The 19,529-nt window shown below is 39.0% G+C and overlaps 1 protein-coding gene across 2 annotated transcripts in view; it reads right to left on the reverse strand.

The window, feature by feature from the left end:
• Positions 1 to 19,529, reverse strand: part of LOC126424740 (alpha-actinin, sarcomeric) — a 517,273-nt gene that overhangs the window by 33,551 nt on the left and 464,193 nt on the right. Inside the window, exons 4-10 of one of the 2 annotated variants that reach the window (XM_050087459.1) lie at positions 17,751 to 17,911; positions 12,986 to 13,071; positions 11,078 to 11,170; positions 8,055 to 8,285; positions 6,530 to 6,606; positions 3,597 to 3,818; positions 3,158 to 3,329 (exon numbers count right to left, since the gene is read on the reverse strand). In XM_050087459.1, coding sequence (XP_049943416.1) covers positions 3,158 to 3,329; positions 3,597 to 3,818; positions 6,530 to 6,606; positions 8,055 to 8,285; positions 11,078 to 11,170; positions 12,986 to 13,071; positions 17,751 to 17,911 — 1,042 coding nt within the window. Of the gene's footprint in view, positions 1 to 3,157; positions 3,330 to 3,596; positions 3,819 to 6,529; positions 6,607 to 8,054; positions 8,286 to 11,077; positions 11,171 to 12,985; positions 13,072 to 15,978; positions 16,065 to 17,750; positions 17,912 to 19,529 lie in introns of both variants that reach the window. The other variant, XM_050087458.1, reaches the window with a different exon arrangement.

Raw genomic sequence — 19,529 nt, forward strand, 5'->3', positions numbered from 1 at the left:
TATTACTTCTATTCAGCTAATTGGTTTCAATGTAATTTTTTATTTCTAATAGTTTGCATCATCATTTTCATCATTGTACTGACTCTTTTTATTTGCTCTTCTTCTTCGTATCATTCTTTTTTGATTTGGAATCTGCCTGTGTGACCTACAATCTGTGACCAAGTGGCAACCAAGACTGCTCATCGGTTGGTAATGAAGCCGCTCGTGTAGCTAGTGTGAGAATTTTGAAAATTTCTCGGGTATTCAGCAGCATGGCATCGTCCAATAGGTGTGATATTTCAGCAAGCCGACTTCTTGCCATCTTCAAGTGTTCCTGGAGTCTGACTGATCTCTGATGGACACCGTGTTTCACCCTTCATCCAAAACGAAGACGTTATTAGGATCAATCAAGGATGACTTAGGACGCCGGAAACTGGGAGTTTGCCACATCCCTTGCCAGGACAGCTAAATGTATGTAGGCCAGACCACCCAGACTGTACAGAAGAGATGCAGTAAACATAAATGCCACACAGACAACACACAGCCGACCAAGTCAGCCATGCAGAGCACTGCATCTCACATGGATGCGACACGAACCACAATGGCACACAGGCCTTCTAGCAGTCCAACACCTTCTGGGACTGTATCCTCAAAGAGGCAGTGGAGATCCGGCTGCACGATGAGCTAATATCAAGACAGCAGTTTCCAGTTGTGCAAGGCCTGGTGGGATCCAGCCTTGAGTATGATTAAAACATGATAGTCTACACGGAAATCCACCCCTGTCAGGACACCTGAAGAAAGAGATGCGTTGTGACCACGTTGGCAGAGTTCTGCACGCAGTCGTGGCCATGGAAGGTCTGCGGTCCACGATCTGTCGCAGAGCACTACGCTTCCTCCACCACCCAACTCCGCGCTTTCCCCACCCGCAGACTGCACAGAAGCGCCAAGACGGAGGCTGTCCCTGTTGGACAATGCCACCCGGCTGAATATCCGAGAAATTTTCAAGATTTTCGCACACTGGGAAAACCTCATATCCCAAGGTGGGAGGATAATTTGACATAATCAATGACAGCGAGAAGTTACAGTTTGCTTTTACTGCTGGAAGACAAATTTTTCTGTCTACAGTTTCCTTGTAGAGGTTAGCTTTAATCACTATGAATGCACTGACAGTGATTTCAGTTCTGCTGCAGACTCTTGACCACTGTTTCCTCACAAGGTTGTGGTTAGGTTAGGATAAGAGTTTAAATTTAGGGCTACAAAATCATCTGCTGCAGTTTACTCATTAGTCACTTAAAATCAGCTGACAACAGAACATTTCACATTTCTGTCACAGCTCGCAGCATCCGCTTCCAACATTGATCCACGTTACACGTTAACAGCATTTGTGTAGAGACCCACCGTGCCTGTTATGTTGCCCATAACAGAATTGTAGCCAGCAGCCAATGTGGCAATACTGTAATGGCAAGTGAAAGACATCAACTGCCAAGTAATTTTGATTGGATTATAGGCATCTTTGCTTTCCTCTAATCTATGAACCAACTTACACAGTCAGTTATAACTGGGCCTAAAGTTTCATATGGACTCTGAACCATGATTCCACTCAAAATCTACACTACTGGCCATTAAATTTGTTACACCAAGAAGAAATGCAGATGATAAACCGGTATTCATTGGACTAATATATCATACTAGAACTGACATGTGACTACATTTACACGCAATTTGGGTGCATAGATCCTGAGATCCATAGTACCCAGAAATACCACCTCTGTCCATAATAAAGGCCTTGATACACCTGGGCATTGGGTCAAACAGAGCTTGGATGGCGTGTATAGGTACAGATGTCCATGCAGCTTCAACACGATACCACAGTTCATTACGAATAGTGACTGGCGTATTGTGACGAGCCACTTGCTCGGCCACCAATGACCAGACATTTTCAATTGGTGAGAGATCTGGAGAATGTGCTGGCCAGAGCAGTCGAACATTTTCTGTATCCAGAAAGGCCCGTACAGGACCTGCAACATGCGGTCGTGCATTATCCTGCTGAAATGTAGGGTTTCGCAAGGATCGAATGAAGGGTAGAGCCACGGGTCGCAACACATCTGAAATGTAGCATCCACAGTTCAAAGTGCCATCAATGCGAACAAGAGGTGACCGAAACATGTAACTAATGGCACCCCATACCATCACGTTGGGTGATACGCTAGTACGGCGATGACGAATGCATGCTTCAAATGTGCGTTCACCGCGATGGCGCCAAACATGGATGCGACCATCATGATGCTGTAAACAGAACCTGAGTTCATCCAAAAAAATGACATTCTGCCATTCATGCACCCATGTTCGTCGTTGAGTACACCATCGCAGGCGCTCCTGTCTGTGATGCAGCGTCAAGGGTAACCGCAGCCGTGGTTTCCGAGCTGATACTCCAAGCTGCTGCAAACGTTGTCGAACTGTTTGTGCACATGGTTGTTGTCTTGCAAATGTCGCCATCTGTTGACTCAGGGTTCGAATCGTGGCTGCACGATACGTTACAGCCATGCGGATAAGATGCCTGTCATCTCGACTGGTAGTGATACGAGGTTGTTGGGATCCAGCACGGCATTCTGTATTACCCTCCTAAACTCACTGATTCCATTTTCTGCTAACAGTCATTGGATCTCGACCAACGCGAGCAGCAATGTCGCGATACGATAAATCGCAATCGCGATAGGCTACAATCCGACCTTTATCGAAGTTGAAAATGTGATGGTACGCATTTATCCTCCTTACATGAGGCATCATAACTACGTTTCACCAGGCAACACCGGTCAACTGCTGTTTGTGTATGAGAAATTGGTTGGAAACTTTCCTCATGTCAGGACGTTGTAGGTGTCACCACCAGCGCCAACCTTGTGTGAATGCTCTGAAAAGGTAATCATTTGCATATCTTCTTCCTGTTGGTTAAATTTCCTGTCTGTAACACGTCATCTTCGTGGTGTAGCAATTTTAATAGCCAGTAGTGTATCATGTTACCAGAAGTGCAAGATGCAAGTTGAAAAAAATAAATAAATAAACAGTCCTACGACAGTCTGGCGATCGAACAGCAGATCTCTAGATCCGCAGTTGGCACTTTACCACACTGAGTCACTCAGTATATATTGATAACATTCGACAGAAAGCGCAGCCTACTCACAGCAGCCCTCTTTGCAAACTCCAGGTGCAGGATGTCGATCTTCTCCAGGATGCGCTCTGCCTCGTCGAGGGCCTGTCGGCGGCGCTGGGTTAGGCTGCCCAGGCGGTCCCACTGGTCACAGATCCTCTGGCAGCGGGCGTTCACCGAGGCGCTGTCGTGGTACTCCAGGGTGCTGCAACAAACGAGTGCGAGCTCGAACGTAGCAAAAGAGTCCCTAAATCGCACCCAATTTTTCCTTACAAGTATGTAATTTTCAGACGATTCCAAGCCCTGATGCTATACTCGAAGATACTTAATGCTTCAATACCACATAAATTATTAGCTATTGTTACCAACTTCTCACGTAGAAGTGTACTCGGCAGCGGCAGTGCACACTTCAACTGGCCATTAAACCCTGCACACTATTCTCAGAAGCTCTCAGCCCAAAAGCTGTACTCACTTGAGCTCCTGAGCGATGGCTGCGATCTGCTCCACACGGTCCTGGTGTGCGGCGAGGTCACTCTCGAACGCCTCGTGCTTCTTCTTGAGGGCCTTCAGCTCGTTCAGCTTGCACTGCCGGAAGTCCTGGCTCTGCAGCATCTCCTCCTTGCCACGGGTCCAGTCCTCGTGGATGTCGGCTTTGTGCTTGAACTTCTGTGCCAGGTGCTCCAGTCGCTCTAACCTGCGAGGAAAGAAATGTCACCCTGTAGCTGAGACCTTCAAAAATTTCACTTTTGTACACCTGCTGACACTGGAGTCCTCCAGTTTCAAAACTTTGAAGATTTAACCATGTAGATCACATTTTTTTAACTTTTTTAAATTGAATTACCATGAATGTACTTTCATAGCATGGCAAGCTCAAGAATACAGGACATCTTATTGATATACAGAGAACTGGCAAATTACCCACACATCAGCAGGAAGGCTTGAAGTAGTTAGGAGCAATAGAATTTAGTAGTATAGTCTCCTATGACTGACAAACTGCAAAACATTTTATACATTGTGTTTTATTGTTTCATGTTACTAAGTACTAACCATTCAGGCTTGGATTCCCAAGGGTTTGTGAGATGTAACTTACTAGACAGGAAACAGTGCAATGTCTGACAAACTAAAGTACACGATAGCTACATTTTCATAATCTCGAACATTACTTTTACAGGAACAAAGGTATATTATGTTCTTCAGTTCTGGCTGACAGAAGGTTCATATATACCAATGTAAATGACAGGCTGCGCATTTTGACTGACATGCAAAACATAATTTTACAAGTAATTTATGATCAAACATAATACAGTGGTACTGAATACTTCACTGTTTAGTGTTATACAATTCCATTACTTTACCATTAGGAAACAGTGAATTGTTTTAAGATAAAATTTGTTACATGAATATATTACAAACATGGAGAAATGTTACAGCCCAATATAAAGGGAAGCGTATAGGAAAGAAATGTAAATACTCACTAATTTATTTTATTTTTTCCATCATATTTGTGTCAGAAGAAATTCGTAAAAGATTCAAATATTCTTGGCTATGAATTGAAATACTAAATAATTTACTATGTGAGAAACTTTTTAAAATATTCCACTACAAATAATTTTATGGTAACTGATTTTTCTTTTAATGCAATATTGTCAGTTGATAGTTTAACAATTACAAATACACACACAGCTGTGGCCTCTGGGTCCTAGTCTTAGTCATCCTCTTTGAGATTACTGCTCTATCTGTCATGGACTTGCTTTTTACATCAGTGTATACAATAAATTATAATTTTAGGAAGTATTTGGCTTTCAGACCAACTACCCGTGGATCAACGAAGTATTTACTAATTAAGTGTGAAAGAAAATCTTTCACTTATGTTTGATGTCATGTTACCTTGTAGATTTAGGAATGGGAAACAGCATATTAATTAAAAATATAATGGTACCACTAACATTTCACAATTAAAGCAAAACATTCACATCTATTCAAATAACATTTCAGTCAAAATGTAACAACATATTGAGAACAGTCACTATCTCTTGAAGGGATTTCTTTTACTAATGAGATGATCTTGTGTCAGTATAATGACCAACACAATGGGTGCATTTGGAATTGAAAGCTTCTTTGTAAAGTGAAAAGTCTGCACCAGTGACAGCCTAAATCTGGATGTTTGATACAACTGTCAGATATTTTTGAATGTGTTATGTTAAAGAAAATATTGACAAAATTTTAGAAGAAGATAATGAAACTCTGAAATCAAAATCACTGATTGTCACTGTAAGAGTTTCTTGAATCGATTGGATATGTTACACGATCAGGTGGAGACTGATTGATCCGTTTTTCTGTCAGAGACTGACTGATACATCTTCCTGTCATCCATTAAGTGTGGTCACTTATAAAACATGGTGACATCACGTTGTGTCTATGGGAAAAACGAACAAAGCTCGTAATTAGGAAAGACTTTTGGATGCCTACCATAGTTAGATTTTTCAGTTTTATTAGCAAGAAATAAGTGTCATCCCTATTCTGCTCATTTATAGGCAAATAAAATGCTGATAGGCTCAACAAATACAATTGTGAAAGTCTCTTCTGAATATAAGCCTTTACTTATTTTCTTTAGAAATGATGATTAGAACAGGGGTAGAGGTGGTGGCAGTGTAGTGAAGTCATAAAATGACAATATCATTCAGAAACCTGTTTTCAAGAATTAATATTGGCTACAGTAGGAGTGGGAAAATTGAGCTATCAGGTCACCTTTCAACTCTCATCTCAAATTTTACATCTTTCTTTCCATTGAAAGGTCAGGAATGAAACACAGCAAAAATTGTTCCTCACTACCTAAACTGAGCAGCAAGAATGTTGCATTTCATTTTCTTATACACTGAGTGACCACCGAATGTAACCACTGACCGAGTGAAAATTTTCCTGCTCTTGCACTGCAGCTGTCTGATGTGGTGCCACTATTACAAGGTGTCAACAGTAGTCTTTGGTTACTGCCAATTGTACTATGTGCACTGTACCCTTCAGCACCAATGATGAGATGGCAGGCAAGTCATGAATGTATATGTCATTCTACAAGCACCACATGTAGCCAGCAGGATGTACTTTAAAAAGTTTTGAGGCATTTCAAGATTACTAAATACCATACGGAGTTCTTGGACATATTTTTGTACAATACATGTACAACAAATATGTGCATTGCCCTCACTGGTGATTGCATGATGTTGCCTCCAAGTTTTTTTTTCTTTTTTACATGGCAATGTGTGTAAATTGGCAAGATTGCTATGATTCAGTGCAAATACATTATTTTGCTCCGACCAATATAGGGTCAGTAACAGGTATGGGACACTGATATCATCATTACTACTACTACTACTACTACTACTATTTATTATTATTATTATTATTTACCTCATCATCTCAGACAGCAACCATTCCTCAAATGCTTTCTCGGCTGTCTCCAGACCTTTCCATGCGTTGGCAATATCCTGTTAACAAAATTCTCACTGACAACACATTCTTCTGTTTAATGACTAGATCAATTCCTTAATAAGAAAGAGCTACACTATTTTTTACAAAGATGTAAGACATGGTTAAGTTGTCTGCATATTGCTGTCCCATAGAAATACATGTTGTGTTACGTCAAAATTCCACAGTCAGTTATGCTATGGAAAAGAAAGAAAATATCTATTAAGAAAATACATTACCAACCCCTTCTCAATCAGTTGTGCTTCTTTCTCAGTCAGTCACATCACTTCCTCTTCCCCCACCTTTATTATTTGTGTTCTCTTTCACTCACTCTACCACTTTTCCTCATGTCCACCGCTGATAACACCGAGTTTAAATCTATCTGCCTAAACACCGAGTTTAAATCTATCTGCCTATAATTTGCCTTTACTCTTCTGCTTTTCAAGAAAAAATAAGAACAGTGTGTTCTTTCACATTTATGAATTCTTCCATCACTTCATGGCAGAAAAATGTTTGTTTTTCAACCTTAAATATGACAAACTGCATTTTTGTTCTACTAATATTGGTTTACTCTGTACCAGTTTTCGGGCTTGAAAGAACTGACTATCATCCGCAAGAGACAATAGTGCATAGTGAAGTAAATATTATAAATAAAGATACTACCAACATACACACTAGTCAGTTGTTTTCTGACACTAGTTAACAAGCCAAAAAATCTGTTTGAAATAAACAAATACTATCAGAACAAAAATGCAGTTTGTTTATCAGCCTTAGAGGTGTTTATTCATTATTATCTGCTGCAGATACTACTGTTTATGTCACAGTATTTTCTGAATGTTTGTATCTATGTTAGATGTAGCTTCTAACATTCATTCATTCATTCCTCCCTTCCCAGTACCCTTTATTCAGACAATGTCAGATACGGAATGCTGCTACGGTATTCCCGCTCTTTTGAAAAGAGACAACCAATAACCATAGCTGTACATAGGCCATCATTACAATAGGATCACCACTCCCAAATGCATTTTAAAGCTCCTGCCAGTCTCCCTTGAGGACAAATCCATGTTTGTGACACTGTGTTACGAAGTGTTTGCTTGTCGTATATCTGAGGTGGAACATGAGAACCAGCCCAGATAGGTCGACTGGTTGGCTGACACACTGGACCCCACTTTTAATCTGTGACGCAGATTTGAACTGCAGCCGGCACACCTCCCCAATTCCCAGAAGCGGGCACATAAATGCTCTCAGCTATATGGCGAGTGTAACTTATAACAACCTGGCAATGAACACTTTAAGAAGTGAAGGTAACAACCCCTTAAATTATTTACACTCCAGCACGACTTCCTGTTACCAACTAAAATGTGTAGCATTTCTGGTTGGATGTAAGAGAAATCCAGGATAAATGAAGCAATAAACAAATAAAAATAAATAAGAAAATTAATAAACAGTCATTATTTCAAACACTTACAGAGACCATCTTGCCCTCAGTGGGCATGTAGGCGGGCCGGTTGGACAGCCGCAGCTTGGTCTGCAGGGTGTTAAAGTTGGTCTCCAGCTTGGCCTTCTGCTCGACGCGGGGTGGCTTGTGCTTCCGGCGGTACGTGCGGTACTCCTCCAACTTCTTCTGTACACCAGCCAGTGAGTTGTCCGTCTGCCGGCTGTTCAGCCACGGCATCGTTCGGCGAATCCATTCCAGCAACTGGGTAAGACAACGTGTGGAATTAACTTCACTGTGAGATCATAAATAAAATAAACTGGAAATATTTGCTGGTGTAATATTGGTTTTAAGAAGACTCTAACCTATTCTTCTGTAAATGTTCCACCACAATTTTACAAATTACAATTAATACTGTATTATAATCCCCACAAATACACTTTTCTGAGTGTTGGCGTCAGAGTGGGGATCTCTGCATAACAACTGAAACCCTGATGATGTGAGCATCATATCTCTTCCTTAAAGAAGATTGTGGTTTTCCACTTATTTAACATATAATACAGCTCTTGCAGTTTTGCAATAAATTCTGACAACAAAATAGCTAAGAATAAAAGGAAGATGAAAGCTATGGTGTTTGCAGATAATCTGATTATTTGGGGGAATAAGGAGGAGGAAGTACAAGAGCAGTTAGACGTATGCGAACGAAAAGTACAAGAATATAGGATGAAATTTAGTATAAGAAAGATTGAGATGGATATCACAACAAGAAAGAAGGAGAGATGAACAACTGGAATAACAGTTGTGGGGAATGATTCAGGAGAGTGGAGAGTTTCAAGTACCTAGGAAGCCTGATACAGGAAGATGGAAAAAACGACAGAGAAATAAATGAGTGGGGGACAAAAGCAGAAGCATTTTGGAAGAGAGTCAGAAGCCTGATATGGAACGAGGATGTACCACAAATCAGTAAAATGGTTATATACTGGCCATACTATGTCCCGATCCTGACATATGCATCAGAAACCTGGGTTATTAAAGGAAGAGAGAAAAGCAAAGTACAGGCTAGTGAGATGAAATTCTTGAGACAAAGTAACAAATTAGAGGATCAGAGAGTGAAGAGGCCTATGTTCCATACAGACCTGGCCAGAGGCTGGAAACAGACCAACATGATGAGGATGATGATGATGATGATGATGATAAATGGAACTTTCTGCATCATACTGTACACAATGTGCAGGGGGAGGGGTTTCAAATCAAAATGGAAGACATTTCAAACAAATCAATTTACAATATTGACGCACAGTATTTCACAATCATTTTCTGAATATTGTTGGTTAATTAAATAAAAATTTAGTTTCTACAGGGAATCGCATAACTCTCTTGGCAAATGACTTTTTGACATTGATGTCCGAAATACTCCTCTGTGATACAGGCAAGGGGGAGATTGAGTCAATAATTAAATCACTAAAGATTAAGGACTCTCATGGATACGATTGAGTGCCTAGCAGAATATTAAAGCACTGTGCTGCATATGTTAGCCTTGTATTTAGCCATATTTGTAATTTTTCCTTTAGGAATGGTCAGTTTTCTGATCAATTAAAGTACTCAGTAGCAAAGTCGCATTATAAAAAGGGAGAAAGGGATAATGTAGACAATTTTAGACCTATTTCTATATCATCAGTTTTTGCTAGTTATTGAAAATGCTGGGATGTAAGGATAATTGATCATTTTACATCATACAATTTTCTATCAAATGTACAGTTCGGCTTTAGAAGCCTTATAACAACTGAAAATGCTATACTATATTTGCTCTGTGAGGTACTGGACGGGTTAAACAAAAGGTTTTGAATGCTAGGCATATTTTTTTATTTAACTAAGGTGTTTGATTGTGTCGATCACAAAATATTGCTGCATAAGTTGGACCATTACAGGATACGGGGAGTCACAGTGTTGAGAATGGCTGCGATGTGGGATTTGAGTGGGGTACGGTCAAATGGGGAGTGCCCCAGGGATCAATGTTGGGGCCATTCATGTTCCTTATTTATATAAATGATATGCCCTCTAGTATTTATTACAGGTAACTCTAAAATATTTCTGTTTGCTGATGACACTAGCTTGGTGGTAAAGGATGTTGTGTACGACATTGGTACGGTTTCAATTATTGCAGTTCATGACATAAATTCATGGCTTGTAGAAAATAAACTAACACTAAATCAAAGTATGATTCAGTTTTTACAGTTTCTAACACAAAATTCAACAAAACCTGATGTTTTAATTTTGCAGAATGGGCATATGATTAGTGAAATCGAACAGTTCAAATTTCTAGGTGTTCAGATAGATAGTAAATTGCCGTGGAAAGCCCAAGTTCAATGGTTCAACACAAAAATTAGTCTCTCTGCTTATTTTCATTTGCTTATGTTATATGGTATTATATTTTGGGGTAACTCTTCCCATTTTAAAAGGATATTTTTGTCTCGGAAACAGGCGGTTCAGACAATAAGTGGTGTAAGTTTGCAAACCTCTTCTCAACCCCTGTTCACTAGTCTGGGTATTCTGACATTGGCCTCTATATATTCTTTACTGTCATTTCTTGTTAACAATACCAGCTTATTCCTTCTATTCTGTCGAGGAGTTCCTTGAAAAACTAAGCTGATTCTTATGTTGTATTGTCGATTGTGTTTACTTAAACTTATGGCTTGACTTTTTTAGGGTTCATAAACATTTTATTTTTATCTGTTATTGCTTTTGCATTGTAATTTTATGTACTGACACATTCCATGACCTTGGAGATTTGCTCCTCCATTTGGTCCTACGGAATTTTATATGTAAATAAAAAAATAATAAAATGACCAGTGTTAGCACGAAAGGGGGGTCGGATTAGATCTCTCACACATGAAGATTTCTCAATTTATTTGGAAAGAGTGTACAAAGGTGTCTGAAATCTAGATTGTAATTTCTATGTAATGAATGTAGCTCATAGGTGTCAGTCTTAAAAACTAGTACTGTAATTAAGGATATAATAATGGTAATGTAAAACACAAATTACTCTTATTACTCACATCACTCGCAAGCCGCTCATACTCCTCCATGAGGCGTTCATTCTCCTGGTTGACCTTCAGCACCTTGCAGATGCGGTTTGCAGCTGTCTCAGCCTGTTAACACATTAATACATTAAGTTCTGTGTACAGTTTTAAATTAATAATTCATGAAAGTCTAAACTGTTGCTCTTTTTTATACCCACTAAATATGAAACAGCTAAAGTGAAGTCAAAAATAACTCGTTTACATGTTAAATAACATTAAAGATTCAAATTTTATTTACTGCTATGTACAATGAAACTTTAGCAAACGAGAGTCATACTGTGCAATATGATCAAACAATTACTACATTTTTGTGATAATCACTGTTAACAAAATTATCACAGGTTGTAACACAAATCATTACAACATACGGTAAGAAAAACGCATAGTTATCAGTCATTCATACAGACACTCACAGACTAATGCGTAAGAATGTTAATGAAGTATTACACAAAACAAATTGAAAAATGCAGCAAGCAAGCCTACAGGCAATAAAAAAATCATGTACACTGCTAATAGCTGTAGTAGCACTGACTATACTGTTTGTAACTTTTCTCATACTTTGGATGACTATACTCACTGTGATCTCGGAAAAACTTTAAAGTCACCCGACTCAATAACCAATTGTGCTCCAGCATTAAAGCTGTGAAAACAAAGTCGACTGCAGTACACTCATCACTGGAAATCCTCTCAAGAAATCTCTGAATAAAGCATTTTCAATCCACTTGGCAAGTAATACAGAAGTAATCAAGTCATTCTCTTTAAGTCTCTTCTTTGGAGAAAAGACTTAGAGAGAAGGAATTTTACTTCTATTTGTGACTTCACTAATAGAAACTGGAACAGTTCTTGACATAAAAATGCAGGAAACTTTTAACTGCGCAATAATATGTACCATCTACTCAGTATTTTTGAAAGAGATATACACGAGAACTTTGTGTCCACAACAGTATTCGAAAGACATTTGTGGGACCACCTGTAAAACTGTGGATTGTACTACATATTTTACATTCCTGCACTTCATGTTTCACATTTCTGCTCCTCATATTTTCCAGAAGCAGGTGTTCTGCATAATTAGGTTGAGCCTCATGATCAAACACCATTAAAACCACTGTCTCACTTTGTTGAGTCTCACTGTATTTCATTTAGTGTTTATACTGGAGGCAGTGCATGGTGACAGCTGATTTTCTTGATTGATTGGTCGTTTTAGTTGGATGTGTTGTCAATGTTTCTCACAACTCCCCTCAACTGTGCTAATACTCTGCCCGTTGTAAGATATGAAGATATGGTATACTCATACAGAATGTGATACACATCCAGCTTTCAAGAAGATAGATCATCTTTAACATTACAAAGAAGACATTTTACCTTTGTTGACAGGTGTGCAACACAATGGATGTCATGTTGCCAGGGACATCTACCACGGGGAGAAAACCTGAAGGATTACATGTGTGTTGCCATTATTGCTTTAAAACTTATGTTTCAGGCAGAAATTTATTTACATCAGTAGGCCACCCAGCAGGAAAAATAATGAGAAAAATCACACATAAATATGTGCAGTGTTGCTGACAGTTTCTGTGACACAATTATTTAAAACATCTAGTCTTTCCCCATATTGGCCATTTGAATGTACATCTGTAGGGACACAAAGGGATGAAGTGACAGATTTTACCACTCTGATTTGTCTAAGTTCTGAAATCTGGAGCAAATTACAAGCACATTTACATTTTGTTGTGTTATGTATGCTACAAGTATTTTCTGCATTCTGTGAAGACCAGTGTGTCAATGCATGGCCATATGGTGATTTAAGCCAGCTTAGGCCACAGAGGCTTCAGCCTGTGCGACAAAGCATCGTCAACAGTTATACAGTGGCAGGCAGCACGGCTTTACCTTCTGAGCACCGGAGAAGCAGTGGTAGTACGACGACACATACGTCATGACGGCACGCTCGTCTGGCATCGCGGTGTTGACGAGATCTGCAGTGGCACAGCAAGGCAATGCAGCAAATAAAGCAGGCAGTTAGTTGAATACTTCACTCATCAGTGCATTCCAACTGCAGAAACAAACTATAAGGATGAGCGAAAAAACTTGGCAGGCAGCCTGGCACGCGAAAGCACATATCACTCTTTGGAAATCACTATTTTTTTTATATGTTTTTCCTTTCTCTTCTGAATTGACTCTTCACTTGTGGAAACTGAAAGCACATTGTTAAAGTGCATAAAAAGTGCTGCATTCATAGTTAAGATCCCACCATTTATAGTTATGAAATATTAGAAGAAACAGGCCCAAACTACCATTCTAAGCTGATTATCTGATGATAATGATTTGAAACTTTTAGTTTTTTTTAAGTTTCCCTCACCCCTTAAGACCTCCCTCTCTGGCCTACCAATACGTAGTTTGTATCACAAAGTAAAATCACCTTATGTGACCAGCAAAGTAAGTGACCCACAAATTATGAAGGGCACCACAGAAATTAAGATTGCCAAACACCGATTAATTTCTCAACTTCAAATAATTCCATAATTGTGATACACCAAAGTTTTCACAAGCGACATGATGCAAACAAGCATTTATTTTGTGATACTGTCAAAGCATGTGTCTTCTTTTATCTACCAAGGCAATTACATGCATTTTAAAAAGACCTACACTTTTAAAAAATATATTGGGGTCCCTGGAAAGCTGAGTAGCACAGTATGAAACTGATTTGACGCATTTTGACAAAAGTGATGGGTAATGCTTACATGGCAAGGGAAACAGAACTGTACTGTAACAGCAGACTTGGCTTGTCTATTTAGTGTAATGCACACCTATTTAGACAAAAAGACTTTACAGCAAACTGTAACACGCATAATATCACTTTTCAAGTCTTGCAAAGAGTTCTCAAATGTTATGAAATTTTATACTCTTACAGTAAAAACTTGTTGCTTCAGCATATTACTAGATAAAAAAATTACCACCACTGACCATATAGCATAGTTCTTTCCATTTGGGGAACTAACCTTAGTGAAAAATCTTCATTGGATACCTTCAAACATTCAGGAGATGTTAGACTTGACTGTTTATGGGCCTAAATACAGTGGGATGGCCATATTGTAATTACAATATTTATTTCTCATTAAACTATAGCTATAATTTCATATTTACAGCACATAGTTCTGAAGTGAAGGATTCCTTTAAAAAATGTTTTCTGTAGTAATATGTAACTTTGTGCTTGTCCAAGCTGAGAGCCACTGTTATGGGTTACAAAACATCCAAACAAAAAACATCACACATTAATAAAGGTTACACTAAAAAAAGGGTCACTTAAAGATATGTTCATATAATCAAACAGATACAGCAAATCAATTCACACAGCACTCTTCATGTCCGGTTCTACTCGCCATGCTGTAAGATAGCAGTTAGTTCGTTAATACCAGATTCAGGAAGGCAGTATTTTTACAGATTATTAATGAAAATAAACAGGTTGCCTAGCATTCACAAGGGCAATGCAGTGATATTATATACATTAAACCTTCCCTCCAGCAGCATAATTCCGCAATTTCAAGAGATCCTGTCTAAAGTTGTTCAAAGAAGTTCACATTTTAGAATTAGCAAACCACCTGCTATTTCTAAGGTGAGTTTGTCTAATGAGATGTATTCTAAACACAATGTAAAGCTCCTGTTCAGAAACTGAAAGCCTATTTCCCATCCACATACAAACTACCTTCTGTTGTCCATGTTGGACTGTGGTTTGGAAACTGCAGCTGATTTAATTTGTTTTTTATGTCATAAACAATCATCTGTGGCAGTCAGTCAGTCATATCTTCTGAAGAGGAGTTTTGAGATTGGGGGAGGAGACCAAACAGTGAGGTCATCAGTCTCATCAGATTAGGGAAGAATGGGGAAGGAATTGGCCATGGTCTTTCAAAGGAAGCATCCTGGCATTTGCCTGAAGCGATTTACGGAAATCATGGAAAACTTAATCAGGATGGCCAGGTTTCAACTGTTGTCCTTCCAAATGCAAGTCCAGTGTGCTAATCACTGCACTACCTCACTCAGTGATTAGTTTTGAGAGCTTACCCCTTCATGTTCATATTCATCTTCATGTAGTTTACATTAGAGTAATGTTGGCTGGATGTACCCAGTTGTCTGTTTTACACTTCATTTTGAAGATGCTCCAGCAGAAAGAATGCTGAGAGTTGTTATAAATATACATTCTCACCATTAAATGGTGCACAAACATGGAACAACAACAAAAAACAGTCAAGAGACTGCACAGATGTAGGTGGAAAGGGAAAAAGGGCACAAGAAAGTAAAAAAGAAAATCTGTACAAACTGTAACTGTTTTCTGTTGTTGTTGTTTCATGTCTGTGTAGCATTTAATGGCGAAAATGTATATTTATAACAATTCTCAGGGTTCTTTCTGCTGGAAAACCTTCAAAATGAAGTTCATAACAGGAAACAATATGATAATGTAATCCACCTAAAGAGAGAATAAGCCCTCAAAATACATTGTGGGGCAACAGTAGCTGACACTAATAATTGTTTTAATTTCGTATTTGATTTGAATTGGTGTCTTCCAAATAGAAAAATTGCAAAGCATTTCTAAAAAACTCACAAATGTTCTAAGAAGAAAGCAAAATATACACAGCACTGTAAAGGTAAGTTTTGTTAAAACGCCATGAAATCTTCCGTAATGAATGCAATCATTCCTGAATGGATGAACATTTGTTCCCACAAAACCAAATTTTCTAACTTGCTACTACAGGAGTTAACCTCATTTCCCTAAATTGCAGTCACACGCTGTGGCAAATATGGAAGTTTTATGCTGCTGGATTGAAGGCTAAGGCATAGGCTGGGCAGACACACGGGAGTGGGGCTGCGCCACGGTGGGGCGGAGTTACCTGCTGCGCCCCCTGGAATGCATGGTAGTAGCACGACACGTACGTCATGATGGCGCGCTCGTCCGGCTTTGGTGTGTTGATCAGGTCTGCAAGAACAAGGACGCTCTGACTCCAGACACTGCTAGTCTGTCATCACACTCTCCCCAATATGCATACTGTTGTTTGCATCGGGACATTCATTCCACAGAGGGCCTAAGAAGTTCTGAGGAACTATGGTAGCTGTTTCTCCATGTCAAGTTCAATCTTTCAATCCCCCCCCCCCCCAAAAAAAAGAAATAATAATTTTGTATGGGGAAGGTCAGTCCATTCACTTTCTCCACTGTAATTTTAATTTCTTAAACTATTTAGAAAACTGTAATTTGTAATAGAACTTTTCCCTTTTTCTGATTATACCCTTAAAAAAGGTTTAAGTAGTTCTGTGTCATCAACTGGAGGTGCAACAGAGAAGTGAGTACAGAATGGATGTTGATCAGCAATTAACATGCCGAACTACTTGGAAGAATAGTTTTCACAGCATGCTTCAGCCCTCTGAATATTGACTACATCAAATCTTGTGTAGGAGTTACATTTTGTTTACATTCATTTCAGTGTCAGCCAATGAAACAATACACTTGGGAATAAATGCTCTGAAAAAGAGGTGTCTATGATTTACATATGTAAGGACAGTTACTGAAGATTAAAAAATCCTAACATTTGAAATACATTTTCCAAACTTTTGTCTTCATAAAGAAAAATATTGACCAGTATGTTATGAAACACTTATTACACAAACAGGGAACCAGATCCAGCCATAGTTTACATCTGATCAGCGATGACATCTGTATTCTATCAAGGCACAAATATCATGTGCTTTACCATAAGCTATCAAGCTAAAACGTCAATTTAAAAACTACCTGCAATAAAAAACAGTCATTTAATGTTACTGTAAGGGTTATAATTTACTGTAGGAAATGATGCAACTGGCAAAAAATGTAGCTTCTGGGAATCTGAGTATGTTCAGAGTGAGTCATAAATGAGTAAAATTATTCCAAGGACCTCTCGCTCCTATGTGCAACAGGTCAAGAAAAATTTATTTCCTCACCCTCCCCCTGCCCTCTCCTGCAACTGGAAAAATAGATGATTGGGAAGATAAAGGGAAAAATCTTATCTCATTACAGTTACTAGTATTTGCATGAGAACTTCTGAATCACACTTTGCCAACAGTGGCAGAATGTTCAGTCTTCTGCAAAACAAATTTGCAGCTGCAAACGCAAGAGTGACCAACAGACTATTACTATGTATGCAATTTGTGTGTTCAGATCAGTCTTTTTTTCTTAGCTTATACTGGCACACAGTAACAATCAAAAGTTTCCTACATATTTCTGAAATCCACAAGATTCTGTTGCATTGCCATTTACTGGTGTAGGAACATGGGAAGACAAACAATTTTGCGTTTGCACCTCAAAGTGCAACACTATGCGTTAAATATTTTCCCTCATTAATAATTCACCCTGTATATTTAAAAAACAAAACTGAGTTGTCTTTTTCCAGCGCTCCTGTTTTCTTTACATATACCCATGTCCTTTTCCCATCCACTGTTAATATCAGTACAATGTAAAGTGTCTAAGTATGAATACAATAGTCAGTTTAGAGAAATAAAGATCTCTAATGTAACTTCAACTGACAGTCAAACCTGGTTTATCACAGAATGACTGAGCTTTGGCAAACTTGTTTACAATGTGTGTAATGCTAAATAATGAACTAAGAAAGAAACATTAGTACAATAAACATACCATCAGGATCCAACATGCGAGGTATGTCCAGGTACTTCTCAGCAACATCGAACGCGGTGTTCAAGTTCTCCAGTGGGTTGTCCTTTGACAGCTTGTGGTAGTCAATAAGGTCGGGGCGGTGACGGTGGATCAGAGCGCAGAAGGCCAGACCATCTTTGAAGCTGCAAGGAGAAATGTTTAATTGAATTTTAGTCTAGGCACTAAGTTTCACAACAAAACACACACACACACACACACACACACACACACACACACACACACACACACACAGAGAGAGAGAGAGAGAGAGAGAGAGAGAGAGAGAGAGAGAGAGAGAGAGAGAGAGGCGTGTGTGTGTGTGTGTGTGTGTGTGTGTGTGTGTGTGTGTGTGTGTGTGTGTGTGTATTCCACAAGTGGTTAAAGATAGGCTAACAACAAATTAATTGTTAACAGTCACCAAATTGTGATCTATCTTCAGGTAGCAAACGAACAACATTACTGCTGCTGCAGCTACCCCAGAACCACCACCACACAAAAAAACACGCATCTAAATTTTAAAGTGAAATGTGCTCTCATATACTGGAGGAAACAGATTCCACAAATAGGAAGCTGTTTGGTAGTTCATAATGTCATGCTTGTATCATTATCTATTGTTTTATATATGTATTTTGAAAATAACGATTTGGCACAATATCTGTATCTCACTTTATTGAAACTACCAATTTCCAGCAACAAAGCCTCTCCTCAGTTCTTTTTATGCCTGAGGAAAATATGTTGTATCAATAAAGTGAGACACAGCTGTTGTGTCAAATCACGAGTTTCCACAAATTCTTAAAACCTGTAAATTATTGTCCCCTAACAACCTTTTATTTCCGTTATTTTAAAACATACACCAGATTCTGAGAATCATTCGAAAATGGCTACACAACCAAAATAGTGCAGTAATGAAAGCCACATAAAATGATATTTAGATCTATCAAATAGCAGCCAGTGAGGAAGAATGCTGTCAGTCAATCAATTTGTAGTGACCGTAGATCCTGTTGCATTTAAAACCTGTATCTGTGTATGTATCACACTATGGTTAGGTTAAAAGAATGAACATCGGTTCCTTTGCCAAACAATCTGTCTCAAATGCACAGTAACACCATTTTCTGCATGCTAGCACTAAATGGCAAGTATTTCATTTTGCCTCTCCAAAATTCACAACAGTTTTTGCTCCTCGGTGTCTGTAATGTGCAATATACGGGCGGCTATTGTAGAGTTCTTCGTGCTTATATTTGTAAGGACATATGGAAGAGAAATAAAAAAAAAACTGTAGTGTTGGCAGAAGAGCCAACACTGTGTTTCTAGAGGAGGCCGAAATGCACGCGTTTAATTACACGCTGACTGGCGTGAGGTCTGGAACAGGACAATTTCTTGAGAATTGCAAATAAAATATGTAAATCCACAATTGTAGAACATCTCTCTTGATGATACATGCTTCACTTAATAACTATCAATTGAATATGGCACCTTCCTAGGTCGTAGCAATTGACGTAGCTGAAGGCTATGCTAACTATCGTCTCGGCAAATGAGAGCGTATTGGTCAGTGTAGCTTCGCTAGCAAAGTCGGCTGTACAACTGGGGCGAGTGCTAGTAAGTCTCTCTAGACCTGCCATGTGGTGGCGCTCGGTCTGCTATCACTGACAGTGGCGACATGCGGGTCCGACGTATACTAATGGACCGCGGCCGATTTAAAGGCTACCACCTAGCAAGTGTGGTCTCTCGCGGTGACACCACAAAAACCACAGTAAAATATTT

The sequence above is a fragment of the Schistocerca serialis genome, chromosome 10, assembly GCF_023864345.2.
Source record: "Schistocerca serialis cubense isolate TAMUIC-IGC-003099 chromosome 10, iqSchSeri2.2, whole genome shotgun sequence".
Classification (NCBI taxonomy): Eukaryota; Metazoa; Arthropoda; class Insecta; order Orthoptera; family Acrididae; genus Schistocerca; species Schistocerca serialis.